The 21,349-nt window shown below is 38.7% G+C and overlaps 1 protein-coding gene across 1 annotated transcript in view; it reads left to right on the forward strand.

The window, feature by feature from the left end:
• The window catches only part of ATXN7 (ataxin 7), a 61,174-nt gene extending 43,145 nt beyond the window's left edge, over nucleotides 1-18,029 (forward strand). The window contains exons 3-10 of the mRNA XM_017747165.1: nucleotides 5,920-6,172; nucleotides 6,804-7,066; nucleotides 7,812-7,894; nucleotides 9,613-9,878; nucleotides 10,296-10,494; nucleotides 11,351-11,472; nucleotides 11,754-12,696; nucleotides 13,823-18,029. Coding sequence (XP_017602654.1) covers nucleotides 5,920-6,172; nucleotides 6,804-7,066; nucleotides 7,812-7,894; nucleotides 9,613-9,878; nucleotides 10,296-10,494; nucleotides 11,351-11,472; nucleotides 11,754-12,696; nucleotides 13,823-13,840 — 2,147 coding nt within the window. The 3' untranslated portion in view covers nucleotides 13,841-18,029. The remainder of the gene's footprint in view (nucleotides 1-5,919; nucleotides 6,173-6,803; nucleotides 7,067-7,811; nucleotides 7,895-9,612; nucleotides 9,879-10,295; nucleotides 10,495-11,350; nucleotides 11,473-11,753; nucleotides 12,697-13,822) is intronic.
• Nucleotides 18,030-21,349: the final 3,320 nt, after the last annotated feature.

Genomic DNA, 21,349 nt, shown 5'->3' on the forward strand with positions numbered 1-21,349 from the left:
CATTCCTGCCCCAGGTAGTGTGTGCTACTAGAGAATTAAAATCCATCCTGGCTATGCTGTAATTATACCATAAAAAGCATAAGTTGTCCTAAATTATAGTTACAGAATTATCTCCTCTTTGAAATATTTCAAAGTACTGAAGTTGGCATTCAGAATCTTACTAGTGAGGATGATAATTTTCCACTTCTCCCTCTCTTTTCTTCAGTGGCAGCAACAAAAATACCCTGCCTACGCCTAATTTAACAGCTTTATCTAATGTATCTTGCACAGTGATCACTTGTGAGTGGATTTTGGTTCTTCAAAAGAAATGTCTAGGAAAACTATAAACTTCCTGTGCTGAATATTTTTTAAGGGAGGAAGTGCAAGACGTAAGGTTGCATCAGTATTGCTTGGCCATCGTCTGTTTAAAAGATACTAAATATGGCTGTTTCTTAGTGCCACAAGCATACGTGACTATCAGTTAGCTTCTTTTCATAATTTTGCTAACACTGAGTGATAAATAATAATATCAGCTGCCAGATGCAAACCAGTGCTTTTTTATGAAACAGTAAGACAAAGCATCTCAGGACGCGATGGATAGTACTGGTGCCCATCAGGCCTTGTTGGTCTGTCATACTGGTTGCTTGGGCTCCATGAATATTCTGTTTTGTAGCCTTCTTGCTGAAGTGAGGATGACTTTGTTCAGCTGCTCTCTGTTCAGCTAAATGTGTATGGTCAAACACCACACAATTGAAGATGGAGTGACCTCATCCTGACTTACAGTATGCACAGAATTGCTGGGATGATTAAAGGGACATCAGTGGAAGATTAAGGCAGAATCCTTGGTATGTAGGTCCTGTGATTAGAGCAGGATAATGAAGCAGCAATTAAGTGAGTGAGCAGCAGATCAAGCTCCTGCCCAGACCAAGCTGCTGCACCCTGCCAGGGTGGCAGCAAAGGAAGAGTAATTTGCCTGCTGTGCCTGTGATTGTTTTAGCTCCCAGTTTCTCCTGCAAAATCCTTGTGGATTTAATTTTTTTTTATCTTTGTCATGGTGAGATTAGAGTGGTGGTGGGCTAGAGCTGCACAAGGGATTTTAGTTGCTTGCCAAGTAAAATCTGGAGCTATGTTGAGGTGCCCTTCCATAGCAGTGTCTGTGCTCTGTCATGACACTGATCTGAACTTCCTGGAGAAATGAGAAGACCAAGTCAATTAGCTCTCCAAGTCAATTAGTTCTCCATTACTCTGGGAATGAAATACTCTTACTGACAGCAAATAAATTTTTCATCCTCAGGTAAAAGATGTTTGTTTTAATATGCCTGTCTAAATTTCTCAAATGACAAGTTACACAGTACTGCTCAGTGTGATGGAGAAAAGGACAAATTTGCTTTCACTGTTATCATGCTTATACTTTGTGATACAGACAGACATGAAATAACAATTGCTCAAGCATAAAGGGGTTTTTATACTTTGTTTCGATATACACATCTAATCCTACAGTTTGAGGAGTACTCTTACACTTACTCTACACAATACTCTTAAACTGTATTAAGTCTTTTTCTGATCGTTCACTGAAGCTACAACATGTCTGACCGAACCAAACTTGTGTGTGTTCTCCTGGTTGTGCTTTGTTTTTACCACAGCTGCACCAGCACTGACACAGGGCACTTTGACTTTTTGCCCAGTACTTATGTAAGGAGTCTGTATAAAAAAAACGGGTTTGTGAAACTTGATCTGTACATCTTGTATTTGCTGCCCAAAGCTATTAATTGATGTCCAGAGAGAATGAACAGCACAAAATACTTCCTAGCTTTTGGGAAATAAGCATAGACCTGGGAGGAATGTCTTGAAAATTTTTAAGAGTATTGTTGCTCTTAAATTATTTTTCTTAATTTTTTTATAAGCATGCAGCAAAGAAAGTAGTGTTTTATGAGAAATCAAATGCTTTTTTCTATAAAAGGCTATCATCTTTTAATATAGCAATAAATTATGAATCACAGTAAGTCCAAGTATTTACTCGTTGATAGAAGAATAAGCAGTAGTAGCCAAACACGGTGAGCAGCTTTCTCTTTTTTTTTCCTTCTTTTTTTTTTTCTGCCCCTTCCTGGTTACTTTTTTGCGTTTTGTCAGAGATTGCTGCATGCTGAGGAAATAAACAATGGAAAATAGGATTTTTAAATCCAAGAAAATTGGCAGCCAGACTAAAGGCCAGGTAAAGCTTTTTTCAAGCTCTGGAAGAGATTTATATTATCAATATCTATTTTATCAGGAAGTCCTGTGTCCTTCGGCCTGATGCATATATAATTCTTGCTCAGGTATAGCGCAGAGATGCTGTGTTTTTCCAACTTGATAGTTAACAGTTATCCTGGTCATGGAGCAGAGACATCATTTGCTGGGATGCCATCTCTTTTCACAGCTTTCTAACTCTGCCCGGTCCTTCTCCATAGTGTCACAAACCTGTTGTAAAAATGCAAAGATATTTAAGGAGGATTTTATCTGTTAAAGTTTAGTGTTGAACGCAGCTTTCATTTTAGATCAGATTGTTTCCAGTGCTATGGCATCAAGGAAAACTTTCTGGTTCTTTGTCCAAAGCCAAAAATTACATTTATGATATTTCAAAGCAAAACAAACCAACAAAAAAATCAACATAAAAACCCGAACAACAACAATAAAACCCCTCCTTCCCCTAAATTTTAGAGTTTTGAATCATCATACATAGGTGCAGAATTGGAAATATCACTTTGATGGTTATATAATCAATCATGACATTAAAAAATTGTTTTCCTCTCAAGAATTATGTGAAGGGAAGGGATGTGAGTGCCAACCTTTAAAATCTGAAAACTGAACACCTGGAGATAGTTATATTTTTAAATGCTTTTGGACTGAATCAGAATTCATGACAAATGGGAGCTATGTTAAATTGGCAGAAGATTAGTAGATTTTATTATTATAATATGCTTAGCATAAAAGCTTGGTGGTCTTGATTATTCAGTGACAGTTTATGTAGTAATTTTTCCTATAAAAGACTGTGTCAGTCTGTCAGTAACTATATTCATTAGATCAAATATGCAATTCTTAATACATCTGGTTTCAAAAATAATATTAGCTTTCTCTATTGTGATGAGACTTCAGTGCTCTTCACGTGGTTTGCAAAACAGATCTTAAGCAGATTTCACTTAAAGCCGTGTATGTTATAAAAAGACTGAAACATTAAATATAAGCAAATTGTAGTAGCAGCCCTACCTCAACTTGTATGTATGTCAACAAAAAAATAGGTCTAGGTAGGTTATGAAAAAAAAGCTGAAAATTCTTCTTGTTTTGTTGATAGACAACGTAAGTCATGGTTATGCAAAGAAGTGGTAAGTGAAGATTTCACAGGCCTGCAGTGTTACAGTATCTCTTTCAGAAATTATCCCAGGATCTGGAAAAAGTTAATTTGATGGGTTTTTTTCTGAGTGTGTCTGTGTATGGAAATCCTCTCTGACAGGTAGACTGTAAACTTGTGTGTGATCAGCCATTAGCCTTAGTTCTCTTAGATAATTTTTTTATTATCGCCAGTTTACGACACTTTATATAAAACTCACTTGGTCGAGCCTGGTGCTATTAAGCCTTCATGCAAATAGCAGTAGCATCTCAGTTTGGTGCCAGAACAGTGCCAGTTACAGTTGTCAGAAGAGAAATGTTCTTATCATCCAGATTAATAGCTGAGATTACTATTTTGTCTAGTTTCTTCTTAATGATGGAATGCAAGGAGGTTCTTGGTTTTACTCTAGTCCCTTCTTCTTTTTATTTGCTAGGCTTTTTCAAAAAGTAATATTCTCACTTCCTTCAAAAAGCAAATGTCATCATAACAAACTCCCAAGGATTGCATTAGTCATCCACTGATTTATTGGAGATTATTTGTAACTGTGATAAGCACTTGGATTTTGAATTTTCTAAATATACAGAACGTGGAAGAGTATCAAGCAAAATTTCTCATTGTCTCACAGGGTGTAACATCACTGAACTCTAATGCCCCTCAAATAGTAACCTAACAGAGCTGCTCAGGGATTCTTGCCATTGCTATAAAAAGCCATTTGGCAATAAGCACTGCATCATATTAGAAGCACAGGCATTTACTAGAACAAAAATAAGCTAAAGTATTTCATTTATAGACTCTTCAATGGCAGCTGGTTCTAGAAAACTAAGTGGATGATTTTGATAACTAATCATTTTAAATACTACAATTTTAAAGCAGGTGGTTCCTTGAGGTGGGTGATAAGTTACTGCATTTGTTTGGTATTTTTGTCAGGCATTTTCCATTTGTCTTCTTGGTAATTACCTATTCAGAAGTGATGAGTATTTTTCAAAATTTTGCAGAAGGTTTGTTAGGTAGTTTGCACCCATTTTTGCAGTTAAACAGAGAAACACACAGGAGTTGGTTTTCAGTTTTTTTCTTAGTCTACGCTCTATATTCATTCATTATTTTTATTTTTCTGAGCTAATGAACACATTTCAAGTGCTACTTCCCCACCTCCACTAAAAACTGGCTTGCCAGATGTCTGACTCCTGTGTCTTCCTCTGGCACTGCTGGAGCAGCTCAGTTTTCCCCCTGGTTGTTGCTGTTGTTCTGTCACAGTCCTGCTTGCAGGGGCTGCATTGGGGGTGATGAGCCCCATGGCACTGGTGCAGGGTTGGTGCTCTATTATTCAATGGCTTCCAGCTACCAGGGGAGTCCTGGCTGACCATCACTTGAGTGACATGTCATTGCTCTATTCAAGATCAAGGGAAATAAGTCATATAAGCAGAACACAGATGTACTAATTTACATTTCCCAGAGTGTTACAGCCTTCTGCACAGGTGGCACTGGACTTGGCTGTCTCTCTTGACTGTAGTTGTAACTTCATGAGTAGCCTGCTGCTTCCACAGTTCACTTAAGTCAAAATCTGTAAGGTGATCCTGAGACTGATGAGTGGTGGATTTGGGCACCTCTAGCAATACTTGGCTGCAAAAGAGGTGTTACCACTGCCTTTCCACTCCCCTGACAGACCTCTTCCTTGTGTCTCTTAGATCTGTGGTTTTCATTTACTTGATTGCTGGAAGTGTCTCTTAAGTAGTTGTTGGTTACACAGATCCTTGAGGGATCAAAGGTGTCCATTCTATCAGTGAGGACATGGTCCATTAATGTGTCTATGTAGGCAGAGCTGGAAGCTGCCAGATGTTTTGAGAATTCATGGTTCTAAAGAACTGCCTTTACAATAGACACTATTTTACCTGAAATGCTGCTAGCAAGGTAGAAGTGTTCATAGTTTGGTGTTAATTAAATAACACGTTCAGTGACGGAATCTTCTACAAAAACTCAGGTTCTTGTAGAAGAATATCCGTTGCTGCTTTTGATGTTGCTGCTAAATAAACAAGAGGGGAAAAAACCCAACCAAACAAAATGCAACAATGCTCAAAAAACCCAATGCAGGTCAATATTTGAGCTGATGTTCTCAGAGGTGTTCCATACTGAAGGTCTGATAGATCATACCGAAAGTTTGTCATGAAGTAAAAGTGAAAATGTTGGATTTAATATTATTTTGATGATTAGGAGACATACTTACAGATAATTCTTATCCTTTAAGGGAATACGATTAAGCTTGCCTGGCCTGAGGATAGGGGTCTCTTGCCTTTGTGTGTCTGAGGTCCAGAGCTGATTGTTTGAGGTGGAGGGAGAACTAAGGTTTAGTGGCTGCAAAATGTAGCTCCCAAAGCTTAAAGAGACCCTGGTAATCCTATGGAAGCCAGCATTGAGTGGAACCTCATGGATTACAGAGAGGTTTGACTACTCTATGCTCTGTGTGTGGAAGGGGACCTCCCAAGCCAGTAAAGGAAAAATGTTAATGGAGAAAATGACAACATGAAGTATTTATGAATTCTTTCTATATGGGAGCTTAAAATCCCTTTTCACTCTTTCAGAAAGAAGACACAGCTCCTCCAGCAAGCCGCCTTTAACTCCTCCCGCCTCTTCAGTATTTTCCCTCATTTCATCTTTCCCTTCAAAAAACAAAGGTAGCAGTGGAAGTGGGAGCAATCGCTCATCCAGTGGAGGTACTAGTGCATCATCATCAAATTCCAAGTTGTTGAAATCACCCAAAGACAAGCTGCAGATCAGCGGAAACAACAGGCTGATGCATTCGGTACAGCACAGCAAAGTTCCCCATGACAAAATGTGAGTATGCCTTTTGATAGGGAATTAAATGTCATTACTTGCATAGACACTGCTGTGTCAAGAAAGCTTCCTTTCGTTTCAGAGGGTTTTTGGTTTAAGAGATAATAATTTTAAACTCCTCCAGGTTTTTTCCTGCAGCCTAGTCAAAGATTATAGTTAATGCTCATAACTGTGTTGAAGAAGAACAATTGCAAAGCTGCATCTTAAATCACCATGAATAAAGGTCATTTTACTAGAGGCTCCTAATTCTTTGATATAATCTGCATACTTTGATCATAAGGGAGTTTTAGCTCTGATTCAGGTGTTTTTTGACCTGCACCTGAGATAACAGCACTGCTGATAAAATTTACTGCTACAGAATCGTGCATTTCTCCCTAGACATAATGGGTCCATTGCAGTTGCTTTGGACAGTTTGCAGTGGTATTCTCTGTTCAGGAATGCAAATAATGGTTTCTGAAGTCCCTGGACACTCTGAAATGTCAGGGAAATGGGGGAAAAAATGTGAAAATTAAAAAGATAATAGGAGGGAGGTCTACATTTATATTGGGAATAGAACAGAGTATTGTTGAATAATAACATATTTTAACTTTCTTTTTCCAATTTTTTTCTCTTTGTTTTTCATAAATAACAGTATGACTCCATCTGTCAAAGTGGAAAAGATTCATCCAAAGATAGATGGTGCCCAACTGAAAGCTGCTGTTGGTCCAACTTGTTCTACTACTGTGAGTTCCTCAATAAAGACTGGCCTTAATTGTCCCTCAATACCAAAGCCACCCTTGCCTTCCCCTGGACAGATACTGAATGGTAAAGGTCTTCTCTCTGTGCCTCCATTTTTGGAAAAGAAACCTGAAGAAAATACGAATAATAGGAAATTTTTACATAAAAGATTGTCAGGTAATTATTTTTTAATTATTATTAGCTATATTCCTTTTAGTAGAAATACATATATAGAAATAAGTTCCAGAAGTAAATTAAAACTCCTGTAATACTGTAACTTGTAGTAAGAGTTATTTAATATTATAATTGAAACCTGTAATTTGACATACACTTTAAGGATGCAAACACCTTGAAATTGGCTTTTCCTTTCAGAAACCTGCACAGATCTCAATGGCCTGTCAGTTCTGACAGTTTTAAAATTACACTCTTCTACTATCTGAAAAGATTTTAGTTTCCTTCTTTCTATATGGAAGGTCCAAATGTACACAGAAAACAGAACAACTAGCACTTCATAAACTCAAAAATGGAAACCCAATCTACTCTTCACACTTTTTAACGCAATTATTTTGAGTGTTAGTAGAATGGTAGAAATGTTCTTGACACCGTAGCCAACAAGCAAAAACCCACCATTTGTTTGTCACAATCCATAGTGGTAATCTCTGCTCGTAATAGGCAGCATCCAATCTTCCTTTGAGGTCACTTACAGGTGTTTGTAGACTTGAGATCTCTCTCTCAGCAAACCATAAGCTTTCTGAGAGCATAGAAAAATTTATTTGTACAATTGAATTGTGCATTTTTATTTGTACATTTGCCTGCATCATATTTGAAAAGTTTCCAATATGGTTAATTTTTATAATGAAACTAAATGTTAGTATTTCAAAATATCTTTTGATAACTTTTCAATACTGTGTGTCTTTGACAGAGAGAGAATTTGATCCTGATATATACTGTGGTGTCATTGATGTGGAAACCAGAAAACCTTGTACTAGGTCTTTAACATGCAAGGTAGGATATCTGAATCAGGATAAGATTTTGTGAAGTTTTTATTCAAATTCCTGAGGAATATGATAGAAAATGGAGAACTGCAAATTTTTGCTGTTGTTAATTACCACTGTAAATGGTACTTCTCAAAACATGTTGCTCAGAACCAAGAAGAAATTGTTTTTGAAGTTTGGTTAATTATTTATTCAAAAAGTATTCCTTAAAGTAACCTGGAGAATTGTATTTTTGTATAAACCCTTTAAACATGGATGTTTACATGCGACCAACTGTGTTACTCCACATGTAGGTAGCAGGGGACCAGTGTATTCCTCTCTTTGGGGGGTAACCTTCAGGTTGTAAATTATGAATTTTAAAATTCCTCATAAGCATTGAAAATATTGCTTATGCAGGATTTAAATAATTCAAGCTCTTCCTCTCTCACAGCCTCCCCTCTCCCCCCAGCAGAGTCTGCAGCAGGTGCTTGGTAGGAATTTGTGTAAATGCTAATGCTGCTGGATGTACTGCTACAGCCAGCTCCTGAAAGAGCCATGGAGCACGCCTAGAGGTCAAACTCTAAATTAAACAATCCATAAAAACTTTCAGTCAGACAAAATGTATCCTCTGGCTCCAAAATCCTGGGGGACAGAGGACTGCCACTTGGTCCCAAGGAACCAAGAATCCAGATCCCCTGTACTTATGTAATATTTTGCTGCTTTCCTGCAGAGCAGCTTTACCCTCCGTTTGGGAAACGTCTGGTAAATAAACCACCTACAGAACAAAGGTAAATGAAGCTGGCTCTAATGACCCAGAGGAATTGAACTTGAACACATTGCCCTTTTGGAATTACAGAGGGGAGGAAGTTGTTTTGCTAATAGAGGAGGGAAAAGCTGCAAGATTTTACAAGAGAAATAGCAAACCAAAAGTGGAAAAGAAAAAAATAAGAACATTTCTCAGCAATTCTTTAGAATATGCCACTCATAAAATATTTTTTTGAATTGCTATTTGTGCCTGAATTATGTGATAAAAATTTTTACCTACTAAAAGGAACCAAATCAAGCCCTTTATGCGATATTAAAAAGGTACTGTGTGTGACTTTAACAAGTCAGAAAAACAGCTTCCATTTACTTCACCTTACTTAGAATTGGTGCCATTTTTACACATACATGTCTTACTGTCTGTAGTGTTCAGGACACTTAAAGAATTTTGAGTCCTGACTGACTCTGGGTTCTGCTGGATGTTTTGAATTCCTTAATATCTATTTGATTACATTAGTTTTCAAGGAATATATTAGTATATAGAAGGCAGCACAGTACTTTTATAAATATTTTTCAGGTCTCCCAGTAGAAGTCTGATTTTAACATTATTTTGTTGAATATTTTTGTAAGTGAAAGTAAATATTTTCTCTTTTTGGTTTTGCAGGAGTTGGCAATTGAAGTATCAATGTAAAAAAAGGTTTTTGGTTCTAGTCTTAACCATATTAAAAATTTGGCAGTTTGGTTTCTAAAAGGAAGTTTGAAAGAAGCCTTTTACCGAATTGCTGGTTTTGTTACACTGTATCAGACAAGGATATAATCATCGACCAAGCAATTTTAAAGTTTGTTTTCTAAGTCATATTTCCATTTGTTTACTAAAACAGGACTGTGATGATTTTCTCTGTTTTGGAGCTCTAGACATGCGTTTTGAGTGTTTGACTTCCACAAATGTCATAGCCCGGGATTAATGATTTATTCCTGGTTCTGCAGACACATTCCTTAACCCAGCGGAGGGCTGTACAGGGTCGAAGAAAACGATTTGATGTGTTATTAGCTGAGCACAAGAGCAAAACCAGGGAAAAGGAACTTCTTCGACATTCGGATCATCATCAGCAGATGCCCCCTCTCAGGGAACCACATCCCTCACCTACTAAAACTTCCCAGGAGCTGCACCAAAATTCTCATGGAGTTACTCTTACAGAATCAAAGCCTTTATTACCTAATAAACCCAAACCTCACCCCCCCAGTCTTCCAAGGTAAGGAAAATCTGCAGATGCAGTGGTATGAAATGAATACTGGGAGCTTGATGAGGTGGATTTTGAGGGAGCAATACGGATCTGTTGGATGGGGCAGTGTGTTTGCCCCAGGCCTGTTGCCTGTCTGCAGTTAGCAATTCCCTGCTGAGGGTAACTCCTGGCGAGGAGGGGTTGGTGGTTGAAGTAGTAAAAGATGACTTGCATCACTGGAAGCAGTTCAGCAACAGTTGGGCAATACTGCTTTTCCAGGGGTACCACCATACCCTGTGCTTTCCCTTGGCAGGTTACAAGACTACGGACCACACCAGGAATCTGTTAATGTAGATTTCTTTCTCTCAGTAATAGTAAGCACTTAAAGGGTGGAATTTTTAGCTGGACTTGGTTCAATAACACCTGGTTACTGCTTGCCTTGCCCAGGCCTCCAGGCTGTCCAGCCCAGCACAGTGGAAATGCCCCCAGCGAGTCTCCTTCTGTCCACGAGTCCCCACACCCTCCCTTGCCTGCAGCTGAGCCAGCATCTCGGTTATCCAGTGATGAGGGAGAATGTGATGAAAAAGAAGAGCCTGTTGAAAAACTGGATTGTCATTATTCAGGTCATCATCCTCAACCAGCCGCTGTATGTTTTCAAAGTTAACCTCAGTCTCTCCCTGGCTCTAATTGTAAACAAGTTACTTTGGGGTTTTACAGGTGGTTTTCTGTGGAATATGTGACTTTCGGGTTTTTTTGCTATATTTTGAGAAAATTATTTTGTGGCCTAGTAGGCAGTGAAGGTTTAACTAGTGGCAAAATAAACATGTTTAAAAAATGTGTTCATAGCTCACTTCCCCAATCCAAAAGAAACTAAAATGCCAGAATACTAAAGATGAAATTGGTAACTGCTCTAAAGGGCTATGGTTTTGGAATAAGGACATGTAAACAGTGTCTTTTTGGTGCGATTTTCTTACTGGACTCCCCCCTCCACACCCGCACACATTTTTTTACTCAAGTTACCAATGTCACATTAAAGGTAGCAGTAAGGTATTTTAATATTTAAATCTTGACAAAAGTTAGTTAGTCTAACTAAAGGCAAATTTATTGCCTAGCCTGGATGTCAAATTATACCCTTTTTTTTTTAAACAGACTTCTAGCAGATAGCTGGTAGGTCCTCAGAAATAGATGTTACATAAATATGTGTGTGTCTGTGTAACGTTTATACATAAAAAGACGTACCGCTAACCTCCTCTGTTCAATCAGAGGAATTCAAATTTGGCTTCTTCTATTAAATATGGGAATATCAGAAGAGAAGAAAATTATCTCAATATATCAAGGTGAAAAATTCAAAATAGTTGTTAGGCCATAGACATAAAAACTCTAATTTGTATTTTTTTTATCCTCTACTTAAACATCTAAAATCATATTTATTATAAACAAATTGTTATTCAGAGAGTTGTCATTGAAAGTAGAAAACACCAATAAAAATCATGTCTTTTCAGTTTTGCACATTTGGTAGTCAGCAAATTGGAAGAGGTTATTACGTGTTTGACAAGCGGTGGAACCATATTCGATGTGCACTTGACTTCATGCTGGAGAAGCATCTTAATTCACAGATGTGGAAGTGAGTAGAAATGAAAGAGTTCTTATTCTTCTTGGTGTTTGTAGAAGTACATGGAACCTGTGATTCTAGTTAAATAACAATAATCTTGTGTTCAGACTGAAGGTTGATGGTCTGTTCTTTACGTTTTTTGCAACAATTAACTATCAGTTTAATAAAATCTTGCAAAGGCATTAATTAACCCCAAGATATAATCATTTTAAGGTAGCATTGTTAGACTGGATATTAGCCTGAAGAATGGTGGCTATGTGGGGTTTTATCTGTGTTTTTCTGTTCACCTGCAGGAAAATTCCTCCAGCGTCTAGTAACACAGCATCAATCCGTGCCCCGCATCGGACAAACTCGATGCCTGCTTCTCAGCATGGTGTCAATGCAGCAGGGTTCCTCTTACCCACCACAGTTATGTCATCGCCAGCGTTGGTCTCTCCTTCCTGTGTGTCTCTGAACAACAAATCGGTACCATCCCATGGGACAACACTAAATGCCAGTCCCGCTGCTTTGGGTGCAGTGGATCCTGTCTGCAGTATGCAATCAAGACAAGTGTCTTCATCCCCTTCAATGCCTACAGTGCTTTCCTCTGTACCTTCACCTATGCCCAGCAAACCTCAGAAAATGAAATCCAGCAAATCTTTTAAACCTAAGGAATCTCCTGCTGGCAGTGGCACCTGTAACAGCACCGGCAGCGTCAGTAGCAGCAGCGGCTCAGGAAAGAAGCGTAAAAACAGTTCCGCACTGCTCGCACCTTCTCATTCCACAGAGTCCTTTAGAAAAAACTGTGTGGTTAACTCTGGGACCTCCTATCATCCATCAGTGACAGCTTCGTCCCACAGTGTTGGCCTCAACTGTATGACTAGCAAAGCTAACTCTGTTAGCCTCAAACATGACCAATCAGGGAGGGGTCCTCCAACCGGGAGCCCTGCAGAATCCATAAAGAGAATGAGTGTGATGATGAACAGCAGCGACTCCACACTCTCCTTAGGGCCATTTGTTCATCAGTCTAGTGAGCTGACTGTAAATTCACACAGTAGTTTTTCACATTCACATACTTCCCTTGACAAATTAATAGGAAAGAAAAGAAAGTGCTCACCTGGTTCAAGCAGCATCAACAGCAGCAGCAGCAAATCAAACAAAGTTGCCAAATTGACATCGGTGAACAATGTTCATGCAAAACATACTGGTGCAATCCCAGGGACGCAAGGACTGATGAACAGTTCTCTGTTTCATCAGGTAGGAAATCTTGTCTCAAACTAAGCCAGCATGAAATGCCTCCTCACATGCTTGTACATGTGTTCTCTTAAGTATTAAATAGGTAGTCAGTTCCAGATCCTGCTCAAGTAAAAGGTAGCTCTTCTCTTTGTCCTCTACTCATTTTGAGTGTTCTTAGAGTGCATTTACGCAAGACTTTTATAAACGTTCTAAATAAAAAAGCTACACTTTATGAAAGAAACCTTAAATGGGACGTTTCAAGTTCCTTAGATGCTGTTGCCTGTGAATTGCTTTCAGATAAAATTCATTCCTTGTATTTTTAAACCTTAATTTTAAAAGTGAAATTTCCAGCCTGCCGTGGAGCTGAGCTGAGTGCCTCAGCCTGACTCCTTGTTTGTGTCAGGAATAAACATTCTACAAAATGGAACATAATGATGCTGATAACAGAACTGTGATAAAATAAGCCTCTTATCCCAAGATGTCATTGACTAACTTCTTAGTAATAATAAGATTAAATATAATAAATCAGATAATAAACCTTTTTAGTTGGTAAGGCAAACAGTTATGCTATAAAGGAAGCAGATCTCATAAATATGTAAGATCCAATTTTAAAAATTAGTTTGGAGTTTTGATTTTTTTTTGAACAAATCTCACTGGAAAAGTAGTATGTTCAGGATTAAAAATCCAAGAAACCTTTTTTTCTCTGCTGCTAAAAACCTGAAATTTCTGTAGCTGGAGAGCCAGGAGGTCAGTAAGAGCTTTTTCAGAATGGTTTCTTAATTTTCAGTTTCAACCGCAGAGGAAGATTTTTACCTTTATGTGTGTTTACTTAACCAAGAAAAGCCTTCAGATGGCTGAATTTATTTTTGGACTTACTTAATAATTACTATTTCAACTATGCAATATAAGTAAAGGATAAATATAATTTGAGTGAATTAAGAAGGAAATCGTGCCTGAAACCATTATAACTTTGAAGAGGTTTAGTTGAGGATTGTCAAGCCTCAGAGAGGCCAACCTCATGTTGTCAAGGTTGCTTTGTGCCTGAGATTTTCCCCCAAATATGCCCTTGTTAGCCACAAAATGTGTTTGATTTCAGTGCCTCTGGCAGCCTGCCTCCCTGATCCTTCTCTCTTTTCTTGCCCCCAAGCCGAAGGCCCGTCCCTGATAGCTGAAGGCACCATGGTGAGAAACAAACTGGACAGTTTTCACTACAAGCAAAACCTCCATCTGGATTTCTGGACTCCAAGATGCCTTGAGTTTTCCCAACTTCCCATGGTCCTCAGGTGTGGAAATCTACTGGACTGTCACTTAAACAAGGAATTTCCCTGAAGCCATGTCTGTAGCAGCGAATATACTAGAAATGGACACTGGATGAAGTTCAGCCACATAATTGCTCTTATCAGTGTTAACAGTGGTCTGGACTGTTTGCTACAAATCTGTGAGATTTTCCTTACAGGACTACATCATCTTGCCACTATTCGACATAGTTTGGCTGGGCAAACGAATGTTTTCTGGGGGGAAATAAACATTACTGTGGACTTATTTTTATACTGATGGTGTCTTTTTGTAGGTGATAGCTAACCAGACAGACACCCTCAATGGAGAGGACCCTGTGACAAGGGGAAAAAATGTGTGAGGCACAATGGAAAGAAGCCCTCAAGAAGGGAATGGCTTTAGTGTTTTTATAGCAATGTTCCTTTAATGGAATATAAAGTACAGCACAATTCAAAAAATAGTCTGTTTTGCCCAGCCTTTTGCAGGTAATTTGGGATAAGAAGCTATCAGGAGTTTTAAAACAAAACAAACCCAACAAAACCAGAAAAACTTGTTTGAGGCCATTGCTCAGAAATAAGCATAAAAATGTCATATTTGTGTGATACAAAACCTATTTTCTACTCTTACGAATGAGATTTGATTGTGGAAGAAAAGCTAATTTTGTTCTTTAAAAATTCCAAAAATATCAAGCAGACAAAGGCAAATAACCTCTAACACTCTATGCCCAAAGAACATATTTATTGACCTCTACTGTATACCACAGGCCTTTGGTTTTTTTTAAAAAAATAACTGTATTGGTGAAATTAGGCTGGATTTGTCTTCCTCTTCCAGCTGATAAAATTAGCCCTTTTAAAACTAAGTTTTTAAAATATTTAAGTATTTTCTAACAACCATAAAAGTCAGTTTCTTTCTGCCTTGTTTGTGTAATGAAATTGTTGATGTGTGACGCCTTCTACCACTCAGTAAGACCTTTTTTTTTAGTCAAATTCTGGAATAAATGCCAATTTGATGGCAGAGTTCACTGTGAAGCACTGGTTTGTGCATCACAGTCATCCCAGGCCCACCCAGGCCTTATGAGCATGGAGGGTTTTACAGTTTTGTATAATCCAGCCAATTTTTATGAGGCATTTTGTCTTGCTTCCAAACACCTTAAAAATGAATTCCACTAAAGGGCTCATTGTATTATGGTTTGACTCATCTGGATGTTTTTGTTAAGTTTTTAAACATCAGGTAAAGGCTCAAAACTGACTAAACTTTTATTAAGGGGGCAAAGCAAAGGAAGATGAAATCCTAATCAAGAAGATTTTTTTTTTCTGCCTTAAAGGGGCACCAGCTATTGCTGAGAAGAGACAATCTGAGCCTGTCCAGCTGTTCATGTAGCCCAGCCTTCTCCCCATTCTGGTGGCAAGTAGTAAGTACATCAGGGAATCCAAAGCCACTCTGAGTAGCAGTTGCTTAGTTGTTTACCTAACGACGCTTTCAGTTTCTCCTGAACTTCCTATGAAATCATTGTTATACAGCAAAACAACAAGAAGCCTCTATGCAGACACTTTAGCTTTGAATTGATACAAAAGATCACACTGAGAAAGCAATGTACTAGAGACTCTTATTATGCAAACTTTAAAAAAAAAAAATAGACAACTTTTCAGGAACAAAAGAATTCATATTTAATAGGGTGCCCTGTTGAAAGGATTGTTAGAACTGTGCATTGGTTTAACGTAAAAGGAACCAAAGTGAAACGCCACAAAGATAAATCCAAGTGTATTAAATCCTGCACATTTGGAGAGAAATCCATGCTCTGATGAAGTCCCAGGGGCAGAGCTTCCACTTCAGGATAGCATCAGTCACAAGTGCAATTTGACTCTTGGTAGAAACAAAGGTAAAGGAAACAAAAATTCAGCAAGATTGGACACTGGCGAGTTTGTGATCGAACTCTCCTCTGGTTTTTAAGGTTCTGTTGATCTGAAAGCAAAATGGCAAATTTGCGCTCCTTCAGTAGCATGCAGATGTGTACAAAGTGAATTCCTGATGGCTGCTCCTGCAGAGCCAGTGTGTACAGCCACCTGCGCCGTGTGGGCTTGAGCCACTGGGTGCAAAGAGTCCGAGCATAAATTCTGTCTGCTCTTATAGACCTGCTCTAAATAATTATGTTTTAGATTTGGTTATAAGCAGAACATTGTTCCTGAAGCTTTTATTGTTACATAGTTCTTACTGTAAATAATTAAGGAAGCTTAAAATTAATTTTCCTTGCAAAATTGAATTTGCAGTGGCTGGGTTGTTTCTAGACAGATTTTGGTATTAATTTAAGAGATACAGTTTTTATAGTCTTTCCAACTTCTCATTATGACTCCTGCAGTTTTCTTAACCTAAAAAATTGCTGCAATGATGAACAAAGAATTATACAAGAAAAAAAAACATACTTTTGTATCTTTATTTTGGAATTTCTTGTTCTATTATAAATATTGAAGTATCCCTATTTCAGAAGACATATTTTGTTAATTGATTGTACATATTTAAATATGTATTTTTGCACAGGTCTTTTTTTCTTATATCCAGTTTTGGTACAATTGAGATCATCTAGTATTTATTTATTAATTAATTAAAAAAAAAAAGCAAATACCTTTTTATAATTTTAAGTGGTTCACTGCCAAGCCAATAGTAAACATGCCTACTTTGCAATGTAAGGGATGCCTCCGTTTTGTGAAAGCTGTGTCCCTTTGCCCTGTCTTGGGAGTGGGTGGATCCACGCCGAGGATCGCCTGGGTCCTGCAGCCGGGTCCTGCCTCAGGAGCCCAGAGCCCACGTGGTTGATATGGCATTGCTTATCAGTTGCCTGATTCCCAGAAGATCCATTTAGTTAAGTGACACACTGCTTCTCTTTTTTTAGTGTTCGTGTGTGTGTGTGTGTGTGCGCGTGTGCATCCGTGTGAGTCTCATGTGGTTTAAAACTAATGGAAAAACTGAAAGTGCCTGATATAACTAGTTCTAAGCTTGGACTGTTTAGACAGCTTCTCCTTAAAAGACTTGAATGTTCAGTTGAAATTTTGGAGCTTGCTTTTTCCACCTATATATAATAGATATGTGTGTGTATATATATACACACATACGTACATCTATTTTTCTGATATTAATGAGATGGATTGACAAAAGAAAGCAAATTATGCTGGTAACTTTTGTATAATCTTTTAATTCGAATACCTTGTGTTGGAACAATCCCATTGATAACTCATATTTAGTATACTGCCAAGGGTTTGAAATATAGTTTTAACCAGCAGTTTATTTAACTGTCTCATTTTGGGAAGGGGAGGGAGCAATATTCATTAATCAAATAATTTAGAAAATGTTCAAAATTGTTGGTATTCCAAAACAAACAAAAAACCCAAGTAAGTACCTCTAAAAACCATGAAAAAAATAAAGATGTGATTTCCAAATGACATTTCTAAGGCAGTTGTCTTCCTGTAAAAGTTCTCTTGCCAAGGAATCTCTCGTCTTTTACTCATTCTGTCCTGGAGGAGGGAATTGGGCTTAGAAAGATTCTTAAATGTTTCACTGTTCGGCAGAAAATAATAATTTTTACCTTTTGTGTGAGATATTTTACGTTTTAAAGATAATTTTGAAATGAGCACTACATAATGTCAATGTGAATGTAGGCCTTGGAAGCATCTTGCTCGGTGTTGAGCCTGGTTCTAAAAGCAATCTCCTGTGTAAAATGTGTGAATAGTTTGATAATTTGTATACATAATCAAGAGCATCTGATCAGCTGAACTCTGTGTTGGCTGCTGTATAGTACATGAACAAATGTCATGGGATAGAAAAATTACTTTGGATATTTAAAAGAAAAATAAATATATAGTCTATTTGTTTTGTAACAAGTTTCTGTAAATAAAATAATTTATACTATTTATAAGAAAAAGTTGTGCTTTGCTTCATGAAAAAGATTAGTTTGTTGAACAAACATGTTACTAAACAAGGCAATAAAGTTAGGACTTTTCAATAAATGAGGTTGGTTGCATGGAATATATTATATGTTTCTGCTTCATTATAAAATCCTTCACTATTAAAGGAAAACATTATCTGTATCAGTGCCTATGTGAACTAATTTCAGAGAATTGGATGTGGTCAAATTCTGTCACTGTCCCTTGGCATCACGAATCAGCCCAGTAGGATCAGAGCTTTCCCATCCTACAGGGGGTTGGTACCTGGTTTTGAGCAGTGCCTCTGTGGGCTCTGCAGCATTTTTGTGTGCAAAGGACCTTCTGGTACTTAAGGTTCACACTTTATAATATAATTTTCTAATCAATAATGAGCAGCAGCTGTTACAGCCCCAGGTGTGGTTGTTGAGTTGTTGTGTTTCCTGGTTTTTTTTTCCTTCCAAAAAAGTATCTTCTGTGTTTTCACAGTTTGAAGATCCAGGTTGAACACTACTGCAGAGCTTTTCTCTGCACGTGACTCAGGACTCGCGTGTCGTGGGCGACTTTGGAGCGGTTGGTAAAACCGGTTAAACTCCTCTTAGTGGGACAGGACTTCAGAGTGACATCTGTGGCAAAGCTTCCTTTATTCTGTCTCTATTTTGCTTTGGTTTGGGTTTTTTCTCCTCTTATAACAAGTTTTTCTTAATGCTTGGAATAAATGCTACAAGCTATAAAAGGGGTTCAGACAACAGGCAAGTTCTGCTTCATCTTTTTATAATGAGCACCTCTAGTAGTTTTACATTTACTTTTTGCATTACTGAGTATTTTTATTTCTTTTTTTGTCTTGCCTTCTTGCAAATCCTTTTCCTTCCTAGTAGCATTTCTACCACCTGTACCATTCTGCATGAGCTGCTGGCACTTCAGCTGGTTGTGCTGAGCTGTACAAGTGACCACAGCCCAGAGCACACGGGAGTCGGGCGTTCGTGCAGCTGAGCAGAGCTCTGTGCTTGGCATCATGTTCAGGCAGGTTTGTGACTCTGAGTGCTTCAACGGTGAAGGAATAACTCTGCATTTTACTGCATCTAATACAGGGTTCAATGTCCCGTAAAACTGGCAAGGTGAAGAAAGGGAAAAAAAGGTGCATTCACCCCGTGTAACCCCGAGTTCTCAGAGGTATCTTGGAGCTCAGTGGGATTGGAGCATCCTCCCTCTACCCTTCCTTTGCTGCATTTGGTGCAGTGCAGTGCCAGGGAGCCCAGACCCTGGGGCAGAGCCAAGCTGCTCCATGGGTTCTCTCTTCTGGTGACTTGGTTCACTAAAGGGGTTAGTGATGAAAAATGCTGTCCGACCAGGTACTGAAGTAGAACTCAGTGAGCACAGATGTTCCTGAATGGGAGGAAAACAGTTTCCTTCCCATCTGTGATTGTCTCATAGGACAGTTTATATCTGGGACAGTTACTTGGTGATGTAGGAGACTGCCAGTGCATGCGATGAAACCCCAGGATCAGAGGTTCCCTGTGTAGTTTGTGCATCTTGTCAGCACCCTTTCCATTTAGTATCAAAGCTGGTATCAAAGCCACAAAAATGTGGCTTGTAGGATCCACCATGGGACTTCGTATTTTGACTGGATGCTTTTTTCAGTGCTTTGGCTCAGAGCTGTTAGCTGCTGGATTTGCTCCTAACAAGCAGCATGGGAACTTTGTTATGGAAAAGTGGCATATGCTTGTGTTTTTTCTGACCCAACAAACTTCAGGGGAATCTCAAAAACCTTTACGGAAGTTGTCCAAACTAATGTGGATTGAAACTTTATTGCCAAGGTGGAAAAATGGCCTGAGAAAAGCAGTAAAGCTTTGTCCTAGCCTATGAGAAATAGCTGGTGTTGATATTTGTGCTCAAATTGATACAAAAGTTTTCTTCAGCATCAGCAGGGACTGTGTTGTTGCTGCTTGGGTTCGGTGGTCTTTGACAGTGCTGGAAGTTTTTTGTCCTCCATTTTGCAGCTGAGGTCCCTTCACTCGAGTCCTTTCCTGTCCATGACAGGTGACATTTTCCTAAAGCAACTGCCTTTTCCCTTGCCTGCAAGGCTGGACCTTGAGCTCTGGAGGCCAGTGTTCAGTGAGAGAAGCATCAGAGGTGTTGGCAGGTGAGGCAGAAACTGCACAGAAACTTGCACAGAAACTTAATTTCAAGTGTTTTGTAGCAGAGCTTTACTAACAAATCCTAAACCACCCCATCTCCTGCCCTTCCCACCTGCTTCCCCACCATTAGTGCAGGGAATGAATACTGCAGAGAGAGGTTCAAGCTGCGGCTTGAAATCTCTGTCTGGTTCTGGCTTACCTTGTAGCGATGGTGAAGTCAGCCTTGCAAAGCAAAATTGGAGAAGGGCATTAGCTCAAGGAACTGCCCAAGCTTAAATTACAAGAGAGAATGTACAATTTTGGCATGTGGACTGTAAATCAATGGAAAGGTGTCAAAAGTGAGACAGGAACATCTGTGTCTGGAGTGCTGCTCACAATCAGAGTTAAGTAAAGGGAAATCATGAGATCAGATAAATGGAAGATAAAACTAACATGACCATGGGACAGTAAAAATTAACTTGAAATTACTTCAGGAAGTAGAAATTCTAATGCTTCTGATTTGACATGCAGATGGAAGAAGGCAGTTAATTGAACGGACAAGATTATGCCCTTGATCAGCTCAAGGCTTGACCACCCTGTGCCCCTCAGCATTCCTACTCTTTGGAAAACCTATGCATCAGATTGCTTTTTTATTTTTTTTTCAGGAGAACAGTGTGAACAGCTGCTCTGGCTAAACTGTGTGCCTCCAGCTGTGAGCTTCAGCAGGTATTGCCTTTCACCTTTCCCAGATTTTTATCCCACCACTATCTGGCATCGCTGAGAAGATGAACTGCTGCACAAAGCCTTAAAAAGTTCAGCTAAAATTGCTGTGACTCTTTCCTGCCAGGCCGTGGCACAAAAATCTTTGCCCAGAAGATCTCCAGGCTCTCCCTGGATCCTCTTTTGCAGAACGTAGGCTGAAATCAGGAAATGTGTGAGGCAAGTTGGGATCTTTAAAGAGGGGGTGTCTTTGCTGTGGTAGAACTGTGCACTTCTGTTTGGAACATTACTTTTCACCCACCTGAGCAGAGAACACCGGATTCTGAAATGCTCTGCTCCCACTGGATGATAGCCGTGGTTAGAATAAAATGGTTGATAGCTCTGCAAGTATCTTAGAGCACTAAAACTCTTTAGCAATGCTTTTATTTTCCACACAGAGTAGCGATTTCCCTTTTTTTCTGCTGTTCTTACCTACACCAAGAGAGCAACAAGATTTCTCTGGAATGCATGAAGCCCCTGTTAGCCCAATTTTCTTGAGTACGTTTCTATTCTCTTTTACCTTACAGTTAAAAAAATACATGCTAATATATATGCTGAATGGAAGCTTTGGTGTAGTTAATTAAGGCCAGTTCATGTATAAATATGCTAGAA

This window comes from Corvus brachyrhynchos, unplaced genomic scaffold, assembly GCF_000691975.1.
Source record: "Corvus brachyrhynchos isolate BGI_N302 unplaced genomic scaffold, ASM69197v1 scaffold91, whole genome shotgun sequence".
In the NCBI taxonomy this organism is placed as follows: Eukaryota; Metazoa; Chordata; class Aves; order Passeriformes; family Corvidae; genus Corvus; species Corvus brachyrhynchos.